The sequence below is a fragment of the Callospermophilus lateralis genome, chromosome 11 (assembly GCF_048772815.1).
Source record: "Callospermophilus lateralis isolate mCalLat2 chromosome 11, mCalLat2.hap1, whole genome shotgun sequence".
In the NCBI taxonomy this organism is placed as follows: Eukaryota; Metazoa; Chordata; class Mammalia; order Rodentia; family Sciuridae; genus Callospermophilus; species Callospermophilus lateralis.
This window is the reverse complement of record NC_135315.1, coordinates 1,525,540-1,551,503: the sequence shown is the minus strand read 5'-3', so window position 1 is coordinate 1,551,503 and position 25,964 is coordinate 1,525,540. Positions and strand designations below refer to the sequence as shown.

The window sequence follows — 25,964 nt, the reverse complement described above, 5'->3', positions numbered from 1 at the left end:
CCAGCTGCATGAAATTCTTCTGGCCTGCTAGTACCCTGGCTGAGTAGCGCAGCACAGCGTCAGTGGGGCCCTGCTGATGCAGGGCTCACTGCCACGGCTACTGCCCAGCAGCACAGGAGAACACACCAGGCAGTGCCAGCTTGAGAGAGTGAACTCAAAACGTGAAGCAGGATTTCCACCAGGTGCGTACTGCTCTCACATCACCACCCACTGCCAACTCCAAGCTGAGCCACCTAAGAACTGTCCACACTGGCAACAACAGTAACGGGCAGGACTTGAAACACAGATAATGGAGCTGGGATTGTGGCTCAGTGGTAGAGCACTTGCCTGGCATGTGTGAGGCGCTGGGTTCAATTCTCAGCACCACATTTGAATAAATGAATAAAATACAGATCCATCAATATCTAAAAAAAAAATATTTTTTAAAAAAATGGGTAATAGTAAGAACAGAAGCACCAAAGGCCTTCGAGGGCAAATAGGGTGAAATTACTGAGGCACATGCACCTTGTCTGGGATGTAGCTAAAAAAAGGAATTCACGGTGGACCAAGCCAAGGATTTGTAGTATCTAGTGTGACCACTAGGTTAGAGTGCACCCACAGCGGGAAAAGAGTAAATGCTTTACATGCCTGATTGATCAAAACAAAGAAATGGGAAAATAAACAGAAAAAACAAAGAGTAGGACAGAAGTTTCTTCCCGAAATGAGTAATAGTATTAACTGTAAACGTAAAAGTATAACTCCTACTAACAGTCTCCTGTTAACAAAACAAAACCCAGTAACACACCATTGCCAGAGACATGGCTTCAACTCAGAATGGTACAGAGAGGACACAGGAAGGTAAACAAGTGACCACCTGTAAAGTGGGGCTAGGGCAGCCACAAGGCCAGCTCACGGGAGCCCCACGGACACTAGGACCTTCACAAGGGAAGTGTCAGGCTGGCAGAAGATACAACCAACCAGAACCCGTGTGTTCCAATGACATACTAAGAGGCAACACCTTCACGTAAGTGATAAGCCACACACAGGTGCACCTGAACACCTGTTAGAAATCTTGACTGAAGCTAGGGGTGGTACACACAGCCGCGAGATGCTGAGCTGCTGAGCTGCAGCCGCTGCAGGCCTCGGAAGTGACCTCACCAAGAAGGACTGGCATTCTCTGTAGTGTACTACCCAACCACACTGGGACTAAGCTTGAAAGCAGGAAAAAAAATTACTAGGAAATCCTGAAGGTTTGGAAAGCTAAAGAAGCCATGGGTGAAAGTAGAAATCAGAAAATTTTGTGAACTGAAGAATGATTTCAACCTTTCAATGCAACCCCCATGAAAATTTCAACAGGTCATTTTCGAGGAAGCTTAAGAGCCAACTACAGGAAAGAATATTTTATAGAGGAATACAGCAGGAGGACTCCAACTGCCCACCATGGACACACTCTGCACAGCTGCAGTCCTGAAGTGGGCAGTGCTGCTTCAGGACACAGAGACCCTGGCAGCCTCACTGGAGGGGGGCTGAGGGCGACACGCACAGGGCAAGGGCAGGGCCACATGGCCTGCCCCACACCCACTGATCCCAGTGGGGCACAGGTGTAGATGTGAGCCTCCAGAGCATAGCTGTTTTCAGGACCGTGGGGTAGGTAGGTTAGGCAAGAATCAAAAAGCACCAAGGGGAAAAAAAGAGATCCACACACTGGACCACCCTAAAATGCAGAACTTCTGTTCATCAAAAGATGTCCTTACAAAAGCAAAAAGGTGCCAGGCACTGTGGCGCACACCTGTAATCCCAGCGGCTTGGAAGGCTGAGACAGGAAGATCATGAGCTCAAAGCCAGCCTCAGCAACAGTGAGGCACTGAGCAACTCAGTGAGACCCTGTCTCTAAATTAAATACAAAATAGGGCTGGGGTGTGGCTCAGTGGTCAAGTGCCCCTGAGTTCAATCCCTGGTACCAAAAACAACACCAAAAAAAGGCAGGGGGCTGGGGCTGGGGCTGGGGCTGGGGCTGAGTGGTTGAGCACTCGCCTTGTATGTGTGAGGTCTGGGTTCCAGCCTCAGCACGAAAAAAATAAATAAAATAAAGGTATTGTGGGGTGGGGATATGGCTCAAGCGGTAGTGCGCTCGCCTGGCATGCGTGAGGCCCAGGTTTGATTCTCGGCACCACATACAAACAAAGATGTTGTGTCCGCCGAAAACTAAAAAATAAACATTAAAAAATTCTCTCTCTCTCTCTCTCTCTCTCTCACTCTATCTTTAAAATAAATAAATAAATAAATAAAGGTATTGTGTCCATCTACAACAACATCAACAAAAGATTTTTAGTCATAGAGGTACACAATTTCTTTATTTAAATTAATTATTTACTTTTATGTGGTTCTGAGGATCAAACCCAGGGCCCCACACATGCTAGGCAAGGGCTCTACTACTAAGCCACAACCCCAGCCCAAAATATGCTTTTTTTAAAAAAGGATTTACATCTAGAACCTGTTTTTTAAATTTATTATCATTGTTATTGTTATTATTATTATTATTATTTAGTGTGGTGCTGAGGATCAAACCCAAGGCCTCGCACATGCTAGGTGAATACTCTACTGTTGAGCCACAACCCCAGGCCAGAATCTGTTTAAACTCCTATAAATCAATAAGAAAAAGACAGACAACCCAGTAGGAGAAAAAACCAAGACTTGAAAGGAAGTCACAAAAGGCGACACCCACGTGGCTCACAGCCCATGGAAAGGTACATGAGGTCATCAGTCAGGCAGGGGCTGCAAACACACTCAAGCGAGGGGCCTCCACACCCACAGCCACCCTTCAGAAGGTCAGCTCTCAAAAAGGGAGAGGAGATGGGAAGTGTAGGGGACTCTCTGTGGTACTGGAGGAGCCACTGTGAAAACAAGTCCACTTGGCAGAGCCAAGGCCACACCCAGGACCCCCTCCCAAGTGCACAACAAGCCACACACCCATGGGCACTGGAAGAAACACTTGGCACAGCAGGCTAGCAGCTTCCTGTCCTGCCAAGTGAGTGGACAGCAGTGATGGCACAGAAAGGAAAGCACATAGCCGCGGGCAGCGAACTCCTCGGCAGGCCCAGGGGTGAGCTCAGACGGAAGGCTGAGCACAGGGCCCACGCCCAGGGACACACACCATGAGGCTGTCAATTTGAAAACAGAAAAAATTACTCCAAAACATCAACAGAAGACAGCAGCAACCTCTGGACTGTGAGGGTGGATGGCCAAGAGGTGCCCAAGGGAAGTTTTGGGTGCCAGAATGTTCTCTACCTGACCCGGAAGGTGGTTCTGTGGCTGGGCACCCTTTGCAAAGGTGGGTCAAGCTGTATACCTACCAATACACATGGGTAAGAAAGAGCTCAGCGACCCCATCAAGAGTGAAAAAAGCATGAGTCCACAGGAAAAGAAAAGCCAGTGGCTTCCAAACCATAAAAAATGTTCACGTTCACTCCAGGGAAGCCAAGAAAGAGGAAGGTGGAAAGGTGGGAGCGAGAGGTCATCAAGCACTGGGGCAAAAGGCCCCGAGATCCTCCCGTGTTCAGATGCTTCCTACAGACACATTCCTGCATACGCTGAAATGCCCACAACAGCTGACCTGCAGCACAAGGCTGGAGACAGGCTCCTGGGAGCCTGGGCCTTGGATCGTCCCCGGAAGGCAGCCTGGGGAGCAGCTCCTCCTGGCAACAGCTCTGAGGTTCACACCACAGACCACAGATGTGCAAGCAGCCTGGAAGGGGCTTTAGCAAAGTGGGGCTGGGTGCAGAGTCGTGTAGTGGACTTGCCTAGCATGTGTGAGCCTGGGTTTGATTCCAGCACCACAGGAGGAAAAAGCGTGAGCATGCACGAGCACGCACACACAAGCACCCCCATGTGCATGCTGCCTTGAGAACAAGGAAACACGTAGTGGGGAGAAGCGGTGAAGCCCCAGCACTCGGGCAAGAAGGTAAACTCTGGGAAGCACCAGACGCACATGGACACTGAGGACAAAGACTGCTCAGCCTGACTCTACCACTGTCCAACTGCCTCCTTGACCAAGTTCCCCTTGTGCTAGGAAACAAAACCAGTCAACAGAACCCATCTGAACACTGAGAGGCGCTCTGCACCGCCGCCTCCTCTCCCAAGCCAGCCGGGCTGGCCACATACTCACCTGGGAGGAGAGGGCATTCTTGTGGGCCTTCTTGTAGATCAGAGCTGGACAGATGAAGCAGATGAGGCTCCCCATCGTGGCCCCCGTGAGACCCAAGATAGTCTCCACTGGAACAGATGCAACAGCAGGGGTGAGCCAGAAAGAGCATGCGTGGGGACAGGTGAGCAGCATTAAGGCTAAGTGTCAGTGAGGAGCCAGGCAGCCACTGTGCCCTGGGGGCTCCACAAACCAGGCTCAATTCACCAGGCTGCGCTGGCTGCCAGTCTTTAAAGGGCCAGTCATCTGGAATTTCCTACCAAAATCAGTTGTTGACTCCACATGGCCTAGGTCATACTGCCTGCAATTTCACAGGTGACTCAGTGACTAGTCCTAGCACACAACAAAAGCCAGGGGCAGAAGTGTGTTGGCCAGGTAGAGTCCCAGCAAAAAGCTGGACAGGTGGCTTCTGGGGCGGGCACCTGCAAGTTCCTATCTGGTGACAAGCTCCACCCACCACGTCTGTGAGGGAGTGGGTGCATCTGGACACTGAAAGTGCTGCTCTGGGCCTCCGACCTTCCCCTGGGTACTGTGTTGACAAGTTGGGAGTCAACAGTGACAGTAAGGAAGCAGCAGCTTTACAGTCATTCACTTTACAAACTGGGCCCATGTCCCAGCTCTGAGTCTCTGCCCAGGTGCCGAACTGCTTGGTGTCAACACACATTTGCTGCTCCATCCGGCTGCCAACGCTATCCCCTGCTTCTCTGTGGGCCAAGGGAAAAAATAGCCCGGGAGTTTCTGGGCTAGTAGGAGACCAGTGGACGGCATGGGAGCTGGGAGCCTTGGCTAAATGCCAAGACACAGGGCAAGGACACCTGGACCTTGTGTGGAACGTCAAGAATGGAGTAGAAGTGGAGAGAAAGGAGGGACCGCCCACCTTACCTACCATTGGGGATCATGATGCCACCAACCATGGTTCCAAACACGACGGAGAGGGTGAGTGCCTTAAACCGGAGAGGCGGCATATAGCCTCCAGCAGCAAAGGTCCCATCTTTTTGCTATATGGAGGAAATAAAAGGTTTGAAAGGGTGGATCTCCTCACCACTCTCCTGAGGAGCAATGCTGTACTGGGCTCTGACAAACGCACCAGGCTCCACGCTGGGGGAAGGGAGCTCCTGGCAGGTAAGCCCTGCAGCATGGCTGGAGAGCTCTCTACCCAGGTGCTGACCACCCATCCTAAAATTTGGCCTACACACCCACAGAAGACAGAGTCAAGTCCTTCCGTTTTCCTTTTCACTTTCGGAGCAAAGCTACAGAGAGATTATCAAAAGAAACACCAAGTGCAGACAATACTTGTTCCGCAGGGAGGCAGCCGGCATCTCCCAAATGCAGGCTGCAGAGCTCAGGCAGAGGCCCTGCCACACATGGGCACACCCCCATGCACCTGGCTGTGTTACCGTCATCTCTGAATGGTCCGTAATGAGCAAATAATAATTTCAAAGTCTGGGAAGAAGAAGAAAAAAAGGGGAGGCGCTGTATAAAGTGGCAGAGCCCCCTGCACCCGGCCTCATGCATGCCACGCACAGAACACAGAACACTTTCCAGGTGGAGTGGCACAGGCAGAGGCAGCTGCCCTTAGAATCCCGTCCAGGAGCTCCAGACTACCTGGTTCAGATCCTGGCTCTGCCACTCACCTGCCACAGGTTCCCCCCCTGCCAAGAGAAACATCTCATCAAGCTGCGGTGAGGATCCAATGAGTTAACACACAGGAAGGGCTGACCATGCTGATCTCTGGGCTAGAAACAACTGCAGAACCTTTCAGAACTAGAATTTCAAAGCACCAATTTTCAGAATAGACTGACACAGGATGAACTGAGAGAGGGCTGGAGCCACAATTTCTACTCTGGTGCGACAATTTGTCCAAGGTTTTAAGGTCTATAGCCCAGGAGTCCCAGTACTACAGGTTTACCAAGAATACGCTAAGAAATACTCCAAGAAAAGGGGAAGTAGGGGAACCATGTGCACATTCATAAGCCAGTTACCCAGGGAGGTCAAGGGGAAAAGGCTAGGAACCATCCATCACAGGGTGCAGGTGCTGAGATTTCCAAGGACTCTCAGAGAAAAGCTGCCTACACACCCACAGAAGACAGAGGGACTGGAGCTGAAGGGAGGGTGCTGTGCTTCTGTTATCAGACCCACGAGGTGGGGCAGCAGCTACACAGTGCTACGTACGGGAAGGCTGCAGGTGAACTTTCTTCCTTGATACTGCCTTTCATGCCACTATTGATTTTTTTTAACTTTACAAAAAAAAAAATGATAAAATGTATGCAAATGCACGAATGCTGTTGCAATACAAAATACATGTTTCCACCAAACATAGAGAGATGGACTTCAGCAACCCACAGATGGAAGCAGGGTGGGGTGAGCGAGGGAGGACTCCACAGCCAGATGAGCAGGCCTCACCTTTGCCCTGCAAGAGCCTGAGTCCTAACCTCTGCCTTGTTTGGCTACAGGTGCCTGAATGCTAGCAGAGGCAGACCAGGGTGCCAGCACATAAAGGGCACTTGGTCTCTGGACTAGGCCTCTGCCATTGCTGATGCCAGAGTCCACAAGAAGACAAGAGCTACAGCTCTGCCACAACCATGTCCCTGGCCTTCACGGGCAGGGAGCCCTGTGCCAGCTGCCCTTCCCAGTCTGCCTGCTGGACTCTCCCCTGGATTCTCTGGAACCACTAAACAACCCCTTGCCATAGTAGTTTAAGTGACCTTGTGTCCCTGGCCACCAGGAGTCCCAGCTGACAAGACAGGTGGGGCCCAAAGACCTAGGGCAGAATATGCTACCATAGAGAAGCTTCCAGTCAGTGCAGACCGTTTAGCTAAACACCTTTGGACAGGTAGGTGGGAAGCCAAGATGGTGCAAGGCTCCTGTGGACACTCTGGAGAGGGGCCCAAGCCCAAATAACCTGGGCCCAAGTATCATAAGAATGTCTTTGAAACGCAATAGCAGTGAGGAACCAAGAAAGCCTTTCTGTTTCAAACCTGTATGAGATATTTTCTTGTAAAGGCCTAGGCAACTATCTTGAATACACACACAGCAGTGCAGAAACCTTTTAATTGTTAAGATTTCCCAAGTCACACAAAAGTGAAAAAGCAGTGTAACAAGCCCAGCCCTGCCTCCAGTCTTTGTCAACACTGCCGGTCATCTGGTTCCTCCATCCCTCCCCAGGACTGCTCAGAAACAAAAGCTGCTTCTATTCCTGCTAATTCTGATGACAGTATCCATGCTGGGAAATCAGAGGCCAACCTAAGCTTCTGGCACACCTGGCTTGACCCCAAAGGCCAGTCTTTGGTCCTCTTTCTTCCAAAGTTGGCTTAAAAATTGCCTCCCAGGGGCTGGAATGGTTAAGCACATGCTCAGCACTGTTTCCACTGAAGCCTGCTTATTTTTAACTAGGAAAAGCCCCCTCCCACCACCTGTGAAAGCAGGATGAGCACAAGCAGTGGAGGACACCCCAAGAACCATACCTGCTGCTCAAAAAGCAGCGTGTTCAAGGCCTGCCTGCACGGCAGGATCATCATGGGGAAGCCCACAGCCACCGACATCACGAAGCCCACGCGGATCATCTCTGTCACCAGGTTGGAGGGGAAGTGCATCAATACGTTGCCTGCAGTGGCCTCAGTGAAGCTGACGTACCCAAAAAACCCCACCTGTCAGAGGAAACAGCAACATGGCAGAGTGTGGGGAGAAGGGCTGCTCCCAGAATGCCCTCAAGCCCCTTCCCAAAGAAGCTGGTGCAAGAGAGGGCCTGCCAGGGACAAAAAGGCCACTCGGCTCCTCCTCTATAAAACATCCCCCCCCTCTGACAAGCAGAGGGCATCTTAAAATGCTAAATGAGGAGTCCAACACAGCTTTCCAAGAGGGTCCCAGGGAGGGGAAAACGGCGCTGCCTGGGTGGAAGGCAGGCACCAGAGTGCTCCCAAGCCCTTCCGAGGACCCACTTGTAATCTGGGTCCAAAACACAACCAGGGAACCATGGTCCTCTATAGAAGTAGACGCAGGAGTGGACGATGCTTGCCAGAGACCATCCCTAGTTACCTAGAGCAACACTAGAAGCACAAAAGCAAAAGAAAGAGGCCACAACCTTCTCCTACTTATAATCTGATTGAAAGACAGAAATTGGAGCAATAAGACTGCAAGAAAAACTTAGGAAAATGCTAACAGTGACTGCATTTACAGATTGGGACTTGAGGTATTCTCTCCTACTATTTGATACCTCCTCATTTCTCTTTAGTGGACACACCCCACCTCTGGAGTAAGTTAACAAAGTTCTGGGAGAGGGTAAGCAGAGTCCCTCTACTAGAGCAGTCTGGGCAGCTCTGCTGCTGAGGTGTTGGGTTCCTCAGACTGGGAGATGTCAACGCAGCCTGGGGTGAAGGGCCTAGCACGACCAGCCCAGTAATGACCGGGGTTGAGAAGAGGACCTGTTTTGGGTTGCTACATGAGCAGTGCACCCCCGGACACTGGAATGGGACAGTGACACCTCTGCAAAATGAAGGGTCTCGAGGGCTAGAGCCCCCTGCTGATGCGACCCAGGAGAGGAGAGGCACAAACAGGGTCCTACCATGACATAGAAGGTGGTGACCACGTTGAGAGAGGAGGCAAATATGGAACTCATGGTCTTCACTGACGGTTCGTCCAGGCTGTCATAGGTGGGCAGGACCTGGCTGTGGGAGACAAGAGGTTCTTAAAGCAGGCTCTGCAGAGCCTCGCCCGCCCTGGCAGCCAGCTCCCAGGACCTCTTCTGCAGCCTGGCCACTAGCACCTCTTCACATGGCACTCATCACACACGGACTCACCACCCTAAAGCCAGCGGGTCTCACGACACAGCAGTGGCAGAACCGTGATGGCCCCCAGACCAGCCCCCAGAACATATTCCACATGGATAGCTCATAAGTACTACAGAGCCAAGGCCATCTGTGTCGAGGGGACACAAGATGCCCACTGCGGAGAGCATGGCACTGAGGATTAAGGCAGCTGCTCAGACACACCTCAGGGAAGGGAGAGTCCAATGGAACAAGCCTGGCAGTTGTAGTTCCCCCAGCACTCTGGCCAGGTGGGAGTGGAATGGGCAGAGAGGGGACAACACAGACACACTGCCCAGCTGGCAGCCTCTTATCTGTGTGATGAGAACACTGGCTCCTATCTCATACTTGGTGCCAGAAGTATGGTGCTACTGGGCAGATGGGAGGGACCCAGTCACTGGCTGGGCAGGGGATGACAGCCCCACATAGGTTCTGCAACTGCACTCTGAGGACATGAGGCAGCACTGAGGAAAGCTCAGGGGACAGGATGCCTGCAAAAGGGGTGGGAGCCAAGACGGAAAGGAGGAGACGGGGCCACGAGGAGGTGGGAGCTATGCTGGGAGCAGTCTCAGTAAGGGCACAAGGGTTGACGCAGGCTCAAGAGGGAGGCCAGTGGTGCCCTCTAGGGCAACCTAGGCTCAAGGCACAAAGGACACGAGGTCAGTGCAGGGCAGGAGGAGAAGGTCAGGATGCAGAAAATCAGCAGCCACTAAGTAGATAAGCACAAGGTCAGTTGAGCCAAATAACAAAACTGCCTTTTAAAAGTGAAAGAAAAACACACAAAAAAAAACACCCGAGCCAGATCCAAGAGCAGACGAAAACAAACAGGTGGGAAGGCCCAGCCCGGTGAGGCTGTTCACCCAGGCTCACGGCACACTGTCCCTCAGGCCACCTCAACACAGGCCACCACAGCAGTCAGGATAGGCAGGAACTGGCAGCCACATGCCCAGGCAGCCCAGCAGAAAGCCAAAGGAAGATACCAAAAGCCCCAGCCCCAAAGCTCTGGAGAAGACCATGTCCTGTAACCAGCTTCTCAGTGCTCACCATCTGCCCAGAGCTGGACCACACCAGGAACCCAGCCTGTGGGGATCAGCACCAGAGACCCATGACCCCAATACACTCAGAGAACTACTGGGAGGAAGCTGCAGGAGCTACAAAGAGGGACACCTGGGGATGGACAGGGTGGAGAGGCCAAGTCACAGGCTCTCCTCTAACCTGCATTCCCAGGGACCCCTGGACTATCCCCTGGACTGGACAGAAGAAAGGTCAGAGACATAGACCTCCCAGCCCCCTCCACAAAGTTCCCATGCTCCCCTGGAGGGCACGGCTCTGAGCACCACCGCTGGCACCCGAAGGTATTCCCAGACCACCCACCTCGCAGAGTAGCCTCCATCATAGCTGTCCCCACTACTGGGACTGGGACCCAGGTCTCCAGGGAGACTGCCCTCCCCAGGCCTCCTATGATCAATGCTAACACAGTCACCTCTCTGGGCACAGAATGACAGTTCTGCATCAGCCAGCATTCACTGTGTGAGGCCAGAAGGACCACACAGTGAATCTGAAAACGAGACCAACAGGGACAGGCTCCTGGCTGCAGAGTGCCCTGGGAGTGAAGAGACCCTGTCACTGCACCTGGCGAACATTCGAGTATTCAAGGCTCCAGGGCAGCAGGCTGCCCGGCATGGATGAAGAGGACAAGTCTTTGGCTCTAGGCCCTTCTGGGAGGAGGACAAACCTGCAGGTAGCTGCCTGTGATCCCCCTCCCAATCCACAACTCGCCTGAGAATCAAACCCAACAGATGTGCATTGGCTGCTATGTGGACACCACTGAAGCAGCCAGACCACAGGCTTAGGTTTAAAACAACCCAAACACACAGACAGAAAGGACAACTGGTAACTAGGTACACAGTGCAAGAATGCTACTTCTGTCACCAATGATAATGGGGACATTAAACAGCAAGGCTGGAGCACGTTCTGGCGGAAACCGAGCTGCCAAGAGAGAGATGGTAAGTGGGAAATGACGATTTGGATCTCGTATGTGGGTGTAAACACAGCAGTGTGAGCAAATTTTATCTGTCACATTAGTTTACGATTGGCATAATACATGCCCACTGCTGCTATGGGGGGGCCCACTCTGCCAGCCCCCTGCACGCTGATGGTCTTTTCCCGTCCGCACCGGATTTACGCCTCTCTTTTCAGCCGGTTACTGCTCCCGTCCAGGCATGAATCACTAGCTCTTGCCACCCTGGTAGAGAAGGTACTGCCGCTGCGATGGCGGAGCAGCCTGATCTGCATTCACAGAGCCCCAAGTGCCAGAGTGAGCCTGCCCGCCTGCGCACACACAAGACCGGAGATGTCCCAGCAGCAGCCTGAACTCAATGTTTGTGCAATTTCCTCTCAACATTCTCAGAACAGCAGCTAAATTCTGGCAAAACACTCGGGACTCTGCGCAATCAGATGGCTGTGCTGCTGCCGCACCCGCAGCCAGCTTTCCTCTCCCAGGATCTGGCAAAGCAGGTGCTCCAGCCAGCCAGTCCCAGCAAGAGTCTCTCTGGGTCACACAGAACTCACAGGTCACACTGGAACAAGACAGCACTCTTTAGCTCCGTGTGGTTGACAAAGACAGGCACTGGGCACAGCCATCTGCACCCTCCCCCCACCACCCACCCCAGCAGTACTCACGATTGGCAGGCGAAGGACATGCCAAAGATGGGGATGCAGCGGAAGACACCCTCCCAACGGACATAGCTGACCCGCTGCAGCCACTGCCCACCAAAAAGGCCATGCTTGAGGGAGGACAGCACGATCTGCAAGGAGAGAGCAGGGCACAGGTCAGGAGCAGCCTCCTTCGGCCGACCTCCTGAGGCAGGAGGCACGCAGCCCTTCCCACTCCACTCTGCGGCTGGAGGACCCCACGCCTTCCTGGGCTCTCTGCCTCCTGCCCTGGAGCACTCTGGTTCATGCCACAGGTTGGCTGGACACTGTCAAAGGAATGCACGCAGCTGCATAGGTTTCCCATTCCCTGCTCACATCCGAGCCACTTTCTACAAGGGCCACTCAGCCCAGACAGAAGCACAACCTTGCTCACTCACCCTGCCCAGTCCCAGTGCCCGTCAAATTACAGAGGACAGTCTCCTCAATATGGAAAGGTCCTTCCCTGGCCCTGGACCATGCTGAGCACAGACATCTTTCAAGAGCTCAACCAACTGAGGGGCAGCTATCTGAAGGGCAAGGACCTAACATGCTAGACTAGTCCTCAGAGAGCTGTGAAATGCCAGAAAACTGCAGCTCCAGCAAATAACCCGCAGCTGGCTCCAGTGCAAGCCGCCTGTGGAAACACCAGGTTCCTTCCCTCAGGAAGAATCCATTCTAATTTTGCTGTGAACAGCTCAGGTCCCAAGGAACTCACGGAGCAGGCTCTCCCAGGGAAGCCTCCCCATCCTCAGTGTCAGTGCTACACTTTATCTTCCAGCCTAGTCCACCAAAACGCTCACTTAAAAAAACAATAACTTGCCACCATGGGACAAAGAACTGAACTGCCATGCTCTGGATCACAAATCCCACATGAAAGGTCTTTCCAGAAAATTGCAGACATAGGGCTGGGGATGTAGCTCAGTGGAGAGCATTTACCCAGCATGCACAAAGTCCTGGATCCAATCCCCAGTGTAATTAAAAAAAAAAGAAACGAAACGAAACTATGCAGGTGCTACCCCTGAGTCCCCAGAGGCTGGGTGAAGGGACACCAGCCTCAGAGCCACTCCTGCTGAAAGTGCTCACTGGCCAGGAGACCTGTGGGCTTCATGCACATTCTGATCTTTCTAACACATTTCTCAGGCTTGGAGCCACTTCCCCATGGTTCCCCAAGAGGCACTGGCAGATAAACCAGGTCTGGGCATGTGACTGAGCCCTTCCACAGGGCACAAGGCTCTCACCACAAACATGAAGACAGTGTAGAAGATGAGAGCCATGGCACTGAAGGACTGGATGGAGGCCATCATGTTCCTCTGTAGGCTGAGCGGGAGCACAATGCACAGGGACACCACGAAGAGCAGGAACACACGGAAGGTGCCGGTCACCTAGAAGGGAATCAGCAGGGTCTCCTGGGTTGCAGCCCTGAGCTCACTCACTAGCAAGGGTATGGGGAACACCATGGGGCCTAGGGGACCAACAGCATCTAAAGCAGAAGGTGGTGAGTCTCCAGAAGTGGCCCTCAAGGTCACTGGGCAGTGTGGCTCAGTGCACATTTCTTAACACCATGGGATACAGTCCACCCCAGAATGAGATCAGCCAGAGCCGGAAAAAAAAAAAAGAAAAAAAAAAAGAGAGAGAGAGAGAGAAAGAAAGAAAGAAAAAGAAAAGAAAGAAAAAGTCAGCTGTTCCCTACTTCACACAGGGAAGGAAGGTGGTGGGAGCCTAGCACCCAGGCTGACAGAAACCCAGAGAACCTACCACAGGTTGCTTCTCCAGCCAACTCAAAGCCAACCTTGCTTCAAGAAGGCTAGGACTCTTGAAATACTGATCCAGAAAAATCAATGGCAAAACTCCAGACTGTGTTTACTTTAGCAGAACCTGCAAGGGTCTGGGGTACCTGACATGTCACTTGGCTGTAGCTGATACATGATTACCCAACTTCAGAGCTGCCAGCAGCCAGCCAGGAGTGGTAGGGGCTCTGCCAAGACACATTTTCCCAGCTCCAAACACCTGCGCACCTATCACAGCCCCATGCCTCTCAGGATGGGAGTGTCACACATGCAGAGTGACCTCAACAACCCACTAAGGGGGATGAGATGGACAGATGCTGCACACACTGGCCTGCTGGGAAGCACTGCCAGGCAGCAGCAGCCACCACTGTCTCTCCTGTGCGTCCCACAGGACCAGTGAGATGTCTGGACCTGGGGTGCAGCTGGTGGTTCAAAGACGGTCCCCTTGTGTTCTACAGGCAGAACTACGTTTACAGAGTCCATGGTGAGACTTGGGAAGTAGAAAATCAACTGGGAAGACATGCTCAGGGCACAGACCAGGGCCACACTCACTCACTGGAATGTTCTTGGCAATGTGTAAGTCTGGCACAGTCCACTCATGCAGAGGACTGCTCCCCCCCGCCATAATCTTTGCAAACTGAAATCCTTTTCTACCCCACTGGCATCCAAATATGAAGAACTCTTCATAGAGAAGATCCTTTATGCGACATCATGTGTTCACCCTAGCCAGCCTCTGGCTACAGCTTTGCTGCCATCAGGGAAGTAAAGAGATATGTGAGGGGCCCAGTTCACAGATGGGACCCTCAGGGGCAGGAACACCAAGCATGGAGGATGCCACACGGAATCCCCCAGACTGCACAAAGCATGAGTCCAACAGCCCTGGCAGCAGTGCCCTCACGTTCACCTCAGCAGGGTAAAGACAGAGCTTCCAGTGTGGCCACTCTAACCGATACCTGAGCACAGTGGCCAACAAGGGCCTGGCCACTTCACCTGCTCTGCGCTGCACCTTGGTGTGAGATGTCCCACTGCCCCTCCTCCCCACTCATGCCTACAGCCATGGGCAGCATGGCAGCTGCTCGTCCTGCCTCTCCGCCACCTCCAGAGGCTACCACAGCAAGGCCTCGAGCTCCAGCTCAGGGAGCATCAGTGGACTCAGGGCCCAGGGAGCGTCTCCCAGCCAAGCATACTGATCTCAGCTGGCTAGTGGGAGTGACCTGACACCGAGGTGCCACAGACAACCTCCAGCAGGCCAACAGACCAGAAGAGATGAGAACGCCCTTACCTGAAACCCAAAGAGCCGAGCAAAGAAGTTAGACCCCAGGTCACCGATCACCACATAGAAGGCGATGCATGTTCCTAGCATCAGCCCAATCATGCTGCAACAAAGGAAACCGTGGGTTTGAAACAGTATTTTGAAGGAGTGGGACATCTTGTCATGACTGAAGCAGGGAGCAGGTGCCTGCAAGTCCCGAGGACAGGACTGAAGGCCAGGAACCCTGTTCCCTGGGCTGTGCTGACCCAACTGCATAGGTTGGTGGGATGAGAGTGCAATTTCAAACGTCCAAGTTCACAGGACTTGGGCATGAGTGGGGTGCACTCTATTGTACTTGGAGTGAAGACTGAACAACAGTGAACTTCTCTGTGTGGTACTGTATTTTTCTCTCGACAGGAGGGTCTCAAAGTTCTTTTAGCTGTGCAGAAATGCATCATGACGTAAAACAAGTTGAAAGAACAATGATCTAGCAGGGCACAGTGGCGCACACCTGTAATCCCAGCAGCTCAGAGGCTGAGAAAGGAGGATCGTGAGTTCAAAGCCAGCCTGAGCAACGACGAGGCACTAAGCAACTCAGTGATACCTGTCTCTAAATAAAATACAATTGGGCTAGGGATGTGGCTCAGTGGTCCAGTGCCTCTGAGTTCAATCCCCAGCACCAAAAAAAAAGAACGATGATCTGCTACCAAAAAAGGGAGGCCTTGCCCCGCAAGTTTACAATTCCCTAATTTAGAAAGCTAAAAGTACAATTTCCCAGTACCAAAAAATAAGCATGTAAATAAAATTGCAATTTCCCAGCAAAGTTTCATCTCATAAAATTTTAGTCCAAATAAAAAAAAAATGCCTCAGTTTAATCCGCCTATCTGCAGCAGTGCTGGGTTGCAGGTGAGGGAACAGCACTGAGCCATTATTTACAGTGGAGGAAGAGCTATTCTACTGGGTTCCAAGTTCCCCAGCTTTATGGACTTCTTGGTAAGACTGTGTAAGGCTTTCAACCTTACGGCAATCACTTTCAGAATAAGACACATTAGACTTTTGACTAAGTTATAAACCAATCCGCATGTGAAACAGGCCATTCACCTCCTACATCCACAGCATCTGCAGCTGCAGGTAATGAGGAAGAAAAGAGAAGGTGGATGTGGCTTTGCGGCTTACCTGGTCTCCACCAGCATCTTCCCGGCCTTCCCATAGGCATGGAACGCTAGCACCAAAGAGAAGAAAAGCACTCAGTCCAACGGTGAGCAGCAGGGCAGTGAGACCATGTGACCCAAACCCACTGGTCTTATGTGTTACGGAGCTAAGGGGGATACTTTCAAATTCTGGCCCCAGGCATTTTGGGGATCCACCCTCCATAAACAAAACCACATGAGACAAAAAGAAAACAAGGGAGACAAAAGGCAGTTTGTTTTTTCACATGACAATGTTGTTGTTTTTTTTAAATATATATATTTTTAGTTGTAGTTGAACACAATATCTTTATTTTATTTATCTATGTGGGTGCTAAGGAACGAACCCAGGACCTCACACGTGAGGGGCAAGCACTCTACCGCTGAGCCACAACCCCAGCCCCACATGACAATATTTTTAAAAAGAAACAGAGAAAAGTCCCCACAAAGCAGAGGTTCCCAGCATGTGGCAACCACGAGGAGGCCTGCCTAGAACAGGGCCAATACAGAGGGCACAGGGGAAAGGTCTCCAGGGCTTGCAAGCACCCCACAGGTCCAGCCCTTGGCCAGAAGGCCGATCTCCAAGCCTGCAGCACAGGAGGGAGGGCTTTTGTCTTCACCCTTCAATAGTGACTTGCAGAAGGAAACACAATCTTATGAGCATGTCACTCTTGGGACCAAGGGAGGAGAGGAGAGCTCTGGGGCTTGCCAGTATCCAAGTGGACAGCCAGAATGCTGCACTGATGAGCAGTGGGCACTGCCACAGCATAGGGCACCCTACCACAAACGGAGCCTCTGTCTTTCCTTCCTGACCCCAGAATCATTTCTAGAAATGAGAAATTGCTGACTTGGCAAGGTCCCTCCCAGAACCCTGATGGTGATCTGGTCATCATCAATTTCCCTATGGTCCAGTCAGATGAGGGGAAGGGGAAGTTCTGGTCTCCAAGGAGCAGCCCAAAGGGGGTGCATGTGACAGGATGGCTTCATCCTTGTCAGCCGCCCCAACTTCCTGCTCATTCCCTTCACAGGGGGTCAGAGGCCCCCTGGCAAGGTCTGAAAGCAGGAAACATGCAGCCTGTTGGGTATGAATGATCCCGTCATTTTTAATTTACTTGGGAAAGGCCCTTTATTGGCAAGAGCTGGAGAACTGGCCTTAGCCTAGGCCCATCCTGAGAGCAGAGAAGGCTTCTGCCTCCAGGGGTCACTCTGGCCTTTCCCAAACTCAGCTGGCGCCCTTCAAGTGCATCTAACAAAAGCCAAAGCCTGAGCTTGATCCCTACCCAGAATCCAGAATGCTGATCAAGACCTAAGCACCAGCTGGCAGGACACAGAATCTCCAGTCCCACAGGTGGAAGTGATGGTATCTGCCCATCCCCAATTCTTCTCCAAAAGAAAGCTGAGTCTACAGGATGCTTCACACTGGAATGCCCTGCTGCAGAAAAGTTCCAGAACATGCCTGCATCCAGACATGGGAGAGTGGAAAGCCTACAGGAAATCAGAGAAGGAGTGAGAGGCAGAGCTCTCTTCTCGCTCCTAGAACATGACTCCAAGCAGGGCCATGCCAAAACCAGGCCCTGTCACTGCAGCCGCCCCTCTTCTCTCTTCTTTTCCCCTGGCTCACCCACACCCCAGTGTCTGCAGATGTCCAAGAACCACCTCAGTGTGGGTGGGCACACCCTTCCCCACACTCATGGGCCCCCTCCTCCATCCAGGGCAGGCCATATGAGGACGAGGAGGCCAGCTGGCTCTGGCACCAGGGAAGCACCCAGGCTTTCCACCTGCCTGCCTCCTGCCTTCATTGGACCCTGAGAAACAGGGCCACCTTTTCCTCCTCAGCACCACAGGCTGCCCAGCAGAGCTGACTCCCACCCTTTTGCTTGCAAAACCCAGCAGCAGCAAGGGAGAGAAGGGGGTGCTGTGCAAGACGGGGGCACACATGGGGCAGAGAAGGGGTGCTGTTCAAAACAGAACAACACGCCACACACATCTGTAATCCCAGTGGCTCGGGAGGCTGAGGCAGGAGGATAATGAGCTCAAAGCCAGCTTCAGCAAAAGTGAGGGGCTAAGCAACTCAGTGAGACCTGTCTCTAAATACAACACAACATAGGGCTGGGGGTGTGGCTCAGTGGTCGAGTGCTCCTGAGCTCAATCCCCAATAACCCCCATAAAAAAAAGGACAACATATACAAGGCAGAGAAGGCCAGCCAGTGACTTCAACACAGCTCCTCCTGGAACCAGGGAAGGAATGGTATTGGGGACCCAACTGCTGCATGGGACACAGGGCCAGCAGCACATAGCAGGAGAAAGCCAAGGGTGAAAAGGGTCTGAAAGTTCAGTTTGACAGCCCTGTTTCCCAAGCCACACAGCACACACCCAGGAAGCCCAAGGGCCATGGAATGTGTGTGACACAGCACCGGCAACACCGGTTGCTCACAACCAAGAACTCAGAGGTCCCTGCTGAAGCAGAAGCAGCTTCCAGCCCAGACCACACGTGCCAGGGTTTGGCCATAACTCAGGGCAAAGTCCAGGGCTCAGAAAGTTTCATGGGGGTCATGGCATATAAACAATCGATTCTGATGCCTGTACATTTTCTGAAATGAAACGAGGCTTGAAGCAGGGTGTCCACATGCAATAGGACGACCTGGGCAGCAGTCGCCCACGTGATTAAGGCTGGAGCCCAGGTGACCAACACACAGCACTGCTCACAGGCAATTTTCTTTCAGTCTTTCACATCTTGTCAAACCGGTTTGACTCAGGAACTTTCGAAGAATAATCAGCCAGCCAGTTATCAAAAGCCATGACCTTCCCAGCGGAGGGCCCCACAACTTCTTTCAGGATACAGTATGAGTACTGAGCTGCAGTCTCTGCTATAAAATGCAGAGGAAGACCTCAGTGGGGACAAGCATCACACCAGCCACAGGTGTGCAGACCAGGAAGGGACGTACTTCATCCCTAACAGTTAGGCCCTCTCAGTATGGGTCAAGTTTCACCAATAACTCACACATACTCAATGACAACAAAAGACTGAGTGCCACTATCCTCAAGAGCAAAAGAGAAGGAAGGGGTCCCTGGGTTCTGGAGTCAGAAACAAATACTAGTGTCCCAGTGCCAGTGCAAGGCAGGCTGGGAGGAAACGAGAGGCTGTGCCCAAGTTCACTGTGCATGTCCAGAGGGGTCTACTTTCTTCAGCCCTGTAATTCTGCACCCTGTTTCCTCTTACCGGTCTCCTCCCTGTGCCCCCAGAGCTAAGAAAAGGGAGCCAAGGCAGGCAGAGAGACCTGGAGAGAACAGAACACACACTACACCAGACTAGGCAGGCAGACAGGAAAGTGAGGGCGGTGCCCTCAAAGCCAAAGTATTAAGAGTCCAAACCGAAATGGAGAGCACAGCCTTCACTCCTTCTGACTAAAGTCACATTAAAGGAAGGAAAAACTACAAGAAACAAAACCACAGCAAGGGAACCAGGAGACAGACAAAGCCTATCATCTTTGTCCTGTCTAATCCTAGATACAGCCAAAGCTCAGAACAAGATCCTCCATAGACTTCCAGGTGGGGAGTTCAGGAGAATCCCTTTCGACAGCTCCAAGGAAGGCTTCTGGGTAAGGAGAGTGTCACAGCCAGGCAGCCCTAAAGAGGGTGAGCACAGCTATCCCTGCCAGACTTGGAAAGGAGGGTACATACATCACCCGCTCAGAGTGGGGGTGCAGGAGAGCAAGTGGGAGACCTGACACCTCGACCTTTCCCTATCACTTCAATACTGAAGCAGGTGATTCTATTAACACTTTCATTTTAAATTGCATTAAATTTTAAAATAAGAAAGAACATTGCTGTCCAAGAAACTCATTAAGAATAAAGTAGAGCTGGGCATAGTGGAGTACACCTTTTATCCCCACGGTAAGGAGGCTAAGGCAGGGGGAATCACAGGTTCAAGGCCAACCTGAACAACTAAGCAAGACTCTGTCTCAGAATAAAAAATAAAGAGCTAAAGGTAGAGCCCAGTGGTAGAGCACCCCTGGGTTCAATCTCCAGTACAGCAAAAAATAGCAACAATAATAATTAATTTAAGAAATAAAATGGAAGAAAAACAACCAAATCATAGGAATAAGACCCCACAGCCCCAGAGGTAGAATGTCATGCTTCTTGAGAAAGGGCTTAAGCACAGAGAAGGCCAGCCAGTGACTTCAACCCAGCCCCTGTGTCGAACTGTGTTGAACCAACTACTCCAAGAGCCATTACTCACCCAGGCCGGCGTAGGTTCTCCGTTTGCTCAGGCTTGCAGACTTCACCAAGAACATGCATGACTGATGCGTCATCCAGGAGCAGAAGACCAAGAGCAGGGCACCCAGGACAATGCCACACTGGAGAGTGGAGACAAAGAGACATCACAAAACAGATCCTCCCCAGCACCTCCACCTCACACACAGCATCAGGGTCCACACAGCACTCTCTGCCCACAGGGAGGCTCCACCGCAGTCTCCTCTTACTGAGAGGGCTGTTGCCCTGAAGCAGGGGAATCCTGCATGTGAATCTTCCCCTTCCTCAAGTCCTACTGGACAGCTAGGTATTGCCAACAGCTAGCTGGTTCCCCAATTCTCTGCACACACGTCACATTCACCACGTGTTAGCTACTTGGATCAACAACTATAAGTGGTAAGCACCTTCTGAGAGATTAGAGATGACATGTGTGACTTTCTTATAAGTTAAACAGACACTTCCCATGTGACTCTGCAACTAAACTCCTAGGTAATTCCCCCAGAGAAATGAAAACATGTCCTTGAACAAACCTATATCTTTATAGCAGGTGTAACCATAAAACTGCAAAGTAACCTGGGTGGCCTTAAATAACAATAAAGAAAATGTGGTCCATCCATGCAAAGGAACATTATTCAGCAGTAAAAAAGGAACCACTGTACCCCTTTTGACATGAATGTATCCTGCATGCACCATGCCAAAGGAAAGAAGCTAGACCCAAAGGCAATGAACTGTGGTGACATTTATAGGACATTCAAGAAAGGTACAACCTGAGCAAGTTGTGCAGGTCACAGGGGTTGAGGATGGGAGAGTGTGGACAGCAGAAAGACAGAGGTCACTTTGTGAGGTGATAGAACTTGGTTGTGTGGCTACATGACAGTACACAAACATCAAAACCCAAGGAACCACACCCTAAAATAGATAAGTTTCACTGCATGTAAACTATCCCTTAATAATGGACTCTTAAGGGCTGGGGATGTGACTCAAGTGGTATCGCGCTCGCCTGGCATGCGTGCGGCCCGGGTTCGATCCTCAGCACCACATACAAATAAAGATGTTGTGTCTGCCGAAAACTAAAAAATAAATAAATATTAAAATTCTCTTTCTCTCTCTCTCTAAAAAAAAAAAAAATAATAATAATGGACTCTTAAAACATCAGCACCTCTACGTGGGACAAGGCATTAAGGGGTCAGGCAGCCTACAGGAACTCCCTGTACTTCGCACTTAGTTGGTCATAAACCTAAAACTACTTAAAAATGTAAATCCCAGCTGGGGTTCTGTCTCAATGTTAGAGTGCTTGCCTCGAATATGTGGCACTTGGTTCGATTCTCAGCACCACATACAGATAAATGATTAAAATAAAGGTCCATCAACAATTAAAAAAAATTAAAAAATATATATATATAAATCTAGGGGCTGGGGTTCTGGCTCAGAGGTAGAGAGCTTGCCTAGCATGCTGAGGCACTAGGGTTCGATCCTCAGCACCACATAAAAATAAAATATTGTGTCTCCTAAAACTAAAAAATAAATATAAAAAAATATAAGTCTATCAATTTTAAAAACACAAATGAACCAGGCATGGTGGCACATGCCTGTAATCCCAGCTACTCAGGGGAGACAGAAAAATTACAAGTCCCAGGCCATCTTGGGTAACTTAATGAGACACTGTGTCAAAATTTTAAAAATCAAGAGCTGGGACTCAGTGGTAGAGCACTTGCCCAGTATGTGCAAGGCCCTGGGTCCAATTGTCAGCACCACAAAAAATAAATAAATGCACACACAATGTGATGTCACCACACTCTCATCAGAATGGCTCAAATGGAAAAGAGACAGGATATCAAATACTGCAGAGTGTGGAGCACTTGGACCCCAGACACCTGCTGGCAGGAGTGAACACTAGAACATCGATATGCCCTGGAAACTCTCAGCAGCATCCACTAGAACTGCACACACACATCTTGTAACCCTGATGTTCTACCCAGGTACACACCCAAAATAAATGCTATCACTCATAGAGCCTGGGTAACTGGTCCTAAGGGCTCCAAACAGGAAACACCATAGATGCCTGCAAAGGTAGGACAAACTCTATTTCTATATGACAGAATACTACCAGATCCTGAAATAAACACACCAACTCCATCTAATGTCAGCAGAAAGCAGGCAATGGAACCTCCCGCACCAGAGGCAGGTGGTGGCCTGTGTAGTGGGCAGGAGTGACTGGCAAGGATGCTAGCACTATGGCATTCTTCAATGCAAAGTAAATCACTATGTTTGTTGACTTTATAAAAATTCACTGAGTATACCTGAAGCATATAAAGTTTTCTATACATTAAACTTCAACAAAATGTTTATATGTGTGCATGTGTGTGTAAGTGCCAGAATTACTGGGTGAGAAAAAGAAACACTAATGCAAGTTTTTTAATGACAGAGCTGCCAAACACTAAACACACCCCTCTCCAAGTAGTGTGTTGGCTTCTGCTGAAGGAGATGATGAGTCCAGAGGAAGAAGCTGGCTGGCACTCAGGACACGTGTAACTGATTCTCATCTTCTGCTAGCACAGAGGCTCCCAGCTAAACATCCAAGCTCTTCCCAGGCAGGCCCCTGCTGACCTCATCCTCTGGCATCGGCCTGATACCCAACACGCAGCAGGTGTTCTAAATCTGGGGACACATGAATCACCTGGGCCCTAGTCCCAACCACGGAGGCATTTCACAGTCACCGCTATCCCCAACAGTTCTGCTGCGGACATTGGGAGAGGCAGGAATTCCAGAAGCACCCTGGGGTAACACAGTGCTGGGATGCCCCAGCCAGGGACTCTGGTGACATCGCCAGGGGCTCTGGTGACATCGCAGTTCTGTTCTCCCGCCTACACTGGCCAACAATGTTAGACTAACAACCCACACGAAAAGGCTGCAGAGCTCTGTGTGCAGGACGGAAAATTCCTGAATCACAACTTTTTTTTTTTTTTTTTTTGATGTTTCATCCAAAAGAGCTACTTGTGAAACACGCGAAGTGCTTACCTAAAACAACTACCGGCACCACCTCCAGCTCCAAAATGCCCGTCTCATTTTTTTTTAATATGTATTTTTTAGTTGTTGCTGGACCTTTACTTTATTCACTTATTTATACGTGGTGCTGAGAAGGGAACCCAGTGTCGCACACAGGCCAGGCAAGTGCTCTGCCACTGAGCTGCAGCCCCCCATCGCATGTTCACTGCCTGCCTATCTGGCGTGGCCAGCGGCCAGGACCTCCCGGCAGCGGGACCGGGGCCAGCGCACGGTTAACGGCCCCGGGAGGGCGCGGCCTCCCGGGCGCCCGCCCGCCGGCGCAAGCTGCGAGCAGGGGCCACGCAGACGCGGCGCTGTCCTCCACGTGGCAGTCACTCCGCGGTGACACCGACCTCTCCGCGCCCGGGCCTTGCCCGTGGCGTCGGCGCAGCCCGGAGCGGGCGCGGCGCGGCGCGGCCTGCGGGCGACTCGCACGTCGGCGGCCCGGCTCACCTGCTTGAAGCAGAAGGGCATGGTGAGCACGCTGACGCCCACGATGCTGTTCACCACGTTCGTGACCAGCCCCCAGTTGGAGGCGGCGGCCGCCGTCATCCTGAGTGTCGGGGCGGGGGCGCGCAGTCAGCCTCCAGACCCCGCCAGGCCGCGCGGCCGCCTCCCAGCCATGGCCCTGCGCTCGCTCTCGCGGCCCGCGGCGCCGACCCGGAAGAGCCAGCGGCTCTGGAGCTACACCTCAGAACCGCTTCGCCGGCCCCAGCACACACACTTCCGCCTTCCGCTCACTCCCTGCCCGGAAGTGACGGTAGCGAAGGCGGGGCACGGCGGGACCCGAGCCAGCGAGAGGCGGGCCCGGACGGTTTAGAGGGATGGGGCGGGGCTTGTACGACGGGGCGGGCCTCGGGGTGGTGTGCGCCAATGAGAGGCAAGCGTGCCCGGGAGGGGCGGTGCCGGCGCGCTAGCCCGGTTCCTGCCTGGTACTTAGCAGGCGCTAAGCAGGTCGGCTCCTCCTCGGATACTAAGGGGCCTGGAGAGCCAGGGGTTCCTCCCCTAGGAGCTTCATGCGGAAGGGCAATCAGGGCTGGAGAGAAAGGGGATCGCTGCGCCCTGCGAAGAGGAGCGGGGTTTCTAGCGTTCATCGGCAGCGCTTAGCCCTTAGGACTGATTTTAGGGCGTGTGCTTGGTACTCTGATCGGCGGTGCGAATCTTGTTGGGGGGGGGGGGAATAGCACCTGCATTTTACAAATGAGATGCCTAGGCACTGTTGTAGGGACACATGAGGCAAGGCACGGAAGAGAGCAGGAAACGCTTTTATTTGGCTGCAGCCAGGTTCAGAGGGCACAGCTTTTGCTGTAATCAATCAATAACCTGAACCCCGAGTTCAGGGAGTTTCAGAGTTTTATACCCAGCATGTAAGGGGAGGGGCTCAGAAGTTTACAGTCTGTAGAAGTTCACATAAAAGCAGCTTTTTCTTTCACTATTCTGGGCAAGTTAGCCCTTCAAGGACAACACCTGAGAAGGGGAGAAGAACTCCCCTCTCTTTCCTCCCACTGCCTGCTGTTACCATGGAGCCCAATTGGTAACTTCTGTTATCCTAGAAATGTGGATATCTCTGTGAAGCCCAGCTCAAGGCCAGAGGCCTAGTTTGCACATTTGAACAAACTACTATACTAGATACGTTTGTGAAAAACTAGTAAGAGGGTGTCCAGCACCTGGAGTACTGATTTCTTCCCAGCCAATGGCCAAGTAAAACAGGGCAACACGAAAAAAGGAAGTTTAGCTACATTAAACTCTTTTGCAGAGACTCTTGTTGACAATCCTAAAATCAGCCATGGTGAAGATTTCTGGAGAAATCTTCAGAAATGCCCAGTTAAGACTTTTCTGTGGAGAAAGGGGTGCCACTTCAGCACCGAGGGGTTGGTACACTCTGCTACAGGCAGGAGACTTAGCTAAGACAGAAGCAGGACGTGGAGTCTGCAGAATGGCCCTTGCAGTAGTGGGAGGAATCTAACGGCCTAATATGAAAAGGAGCGAAGGAAATGTGAGAGGAAGAGATGGAGAGACTGATGTGACCAGAGAAATCTGCGAGAGCTTCCAGAGCGGGTGGCCTCTAGGCTGGGGCTTGGACAAATGAAAATTCTTCCTGTAGAAATGGATGTTGGGGAGGTGAGAGAAGAAAGGAGGGCCCTGACACATAATAAATCCTGATATCTGACGATGCCCACCAGTCCTCTGAGCTGGAATTGCACATGAGAATTGCAGGTTGCTGGGGAAGCTCTTGGCCACATCTGCAGGCAAATGCAGGGTCTTGTGTCTTAAATGAGAGGCTCTTCAGGCACCAGGCAGTGCAGCCACTAAGTAATGCCCTGTCCCACCTTCAAGAGAAGAAGAGGAGGAAATGACAGGATTAACAGTAACTGAGTACAAAATCAAAATAATAAATGCCTGCACTCATTTATTTTATGAAAATGTCATACAGTATATAAACTACTTTTGATTAATTATATAATTTTTATGAAATTTCGTGTTCAAGATGTGAAACTTTTTTTAATATCTATTATTTTTTAGTTGGACACAATATTTTTATGTATTTATTTTTATGTGGTGCTAGGATCGAATCCAGGGCCTCACAAATGCTAGACAAGCACTCTACCACTGAGCCACAACCCCAGCCCCAAGATGTGAAACTTAACACATGTTGTAATGAATAACAATACCTGTGGGGACTTCAGCTTTAAGAGCGGGGTTACTAGAAACTCAAATGTTCCCTTTGAGTTCCTCCCCAGTTCCCTTTTCCCTACCACTCTG

General features: G+C 51.4%; 1 protein-coding gene across 4 annotated transcripts in view; it reads right to left on the bottom strand.

Moving 5' to 3' along the window:
• The window catches only part of Slc38a10 (solute carrier family 38 member 10), a 40,883-nt gene extending 16,943 nt beyond the window's left edge, over nucleotides 1-23,940 (bottom strand). For 3 of the 4 annotated variants that reach the window (XM_076870914.2, XM_076870915.2, XM_076870917.2), the window contains exons 1-10: nucleotides 23,655-23,940; nucleotides 20,143-20,260; nucleotides 15,892-15,937; nucleotides 14,746-14,839; nucleotides 12,915-13,058; nucleotides 11,665-11,789; nucleotides 8,742-8,844; nucleotides 7,645-7,827; nucleotides 5,067-5,178; nucleotides 4,145-4,251 (exon numbers count right to left, since the gene is read on the bottom strand). In XM_076870914.2, coding sequence (XP_076727029.2) covers nucleotides 4,145-4,251; nucleotides 5,067-5,178; nucleotides 7,645-7,827; nucleotides 8,742-8,844; nucleotides 11,665-11,789; nucleotides 12,915-13,058; nucleotides 14,746-14,839; nucleotides 15,892-15,937; nucleotides 20,143-20,260; nucleotides 23,655-23,753 — 1,131 coding nt within the window. In that variant the 5' untranslated portion in view covers nucleotides 23,754-23,940. The remainder of the gene's footprint in view (nucleotides 1-4,144; nucleotides 4,252-5,066; nucleotides 5,179-7,644; nucleotides 7,828-8,741; nucleotides 8,845-11,664; nucleotides 11,790-12,914; nucleotides 13,059-14,745; nucleotides 14,840-15,891; nucleotides 15,938-20,142; nucleotides 20,261-23,654) is intronic. The other variant, XM_076870916.2, reaches the window with a different exon arrangement.
• Nucleotides 23,941-25,964: the final 2,024 nt, after the last annotated feature.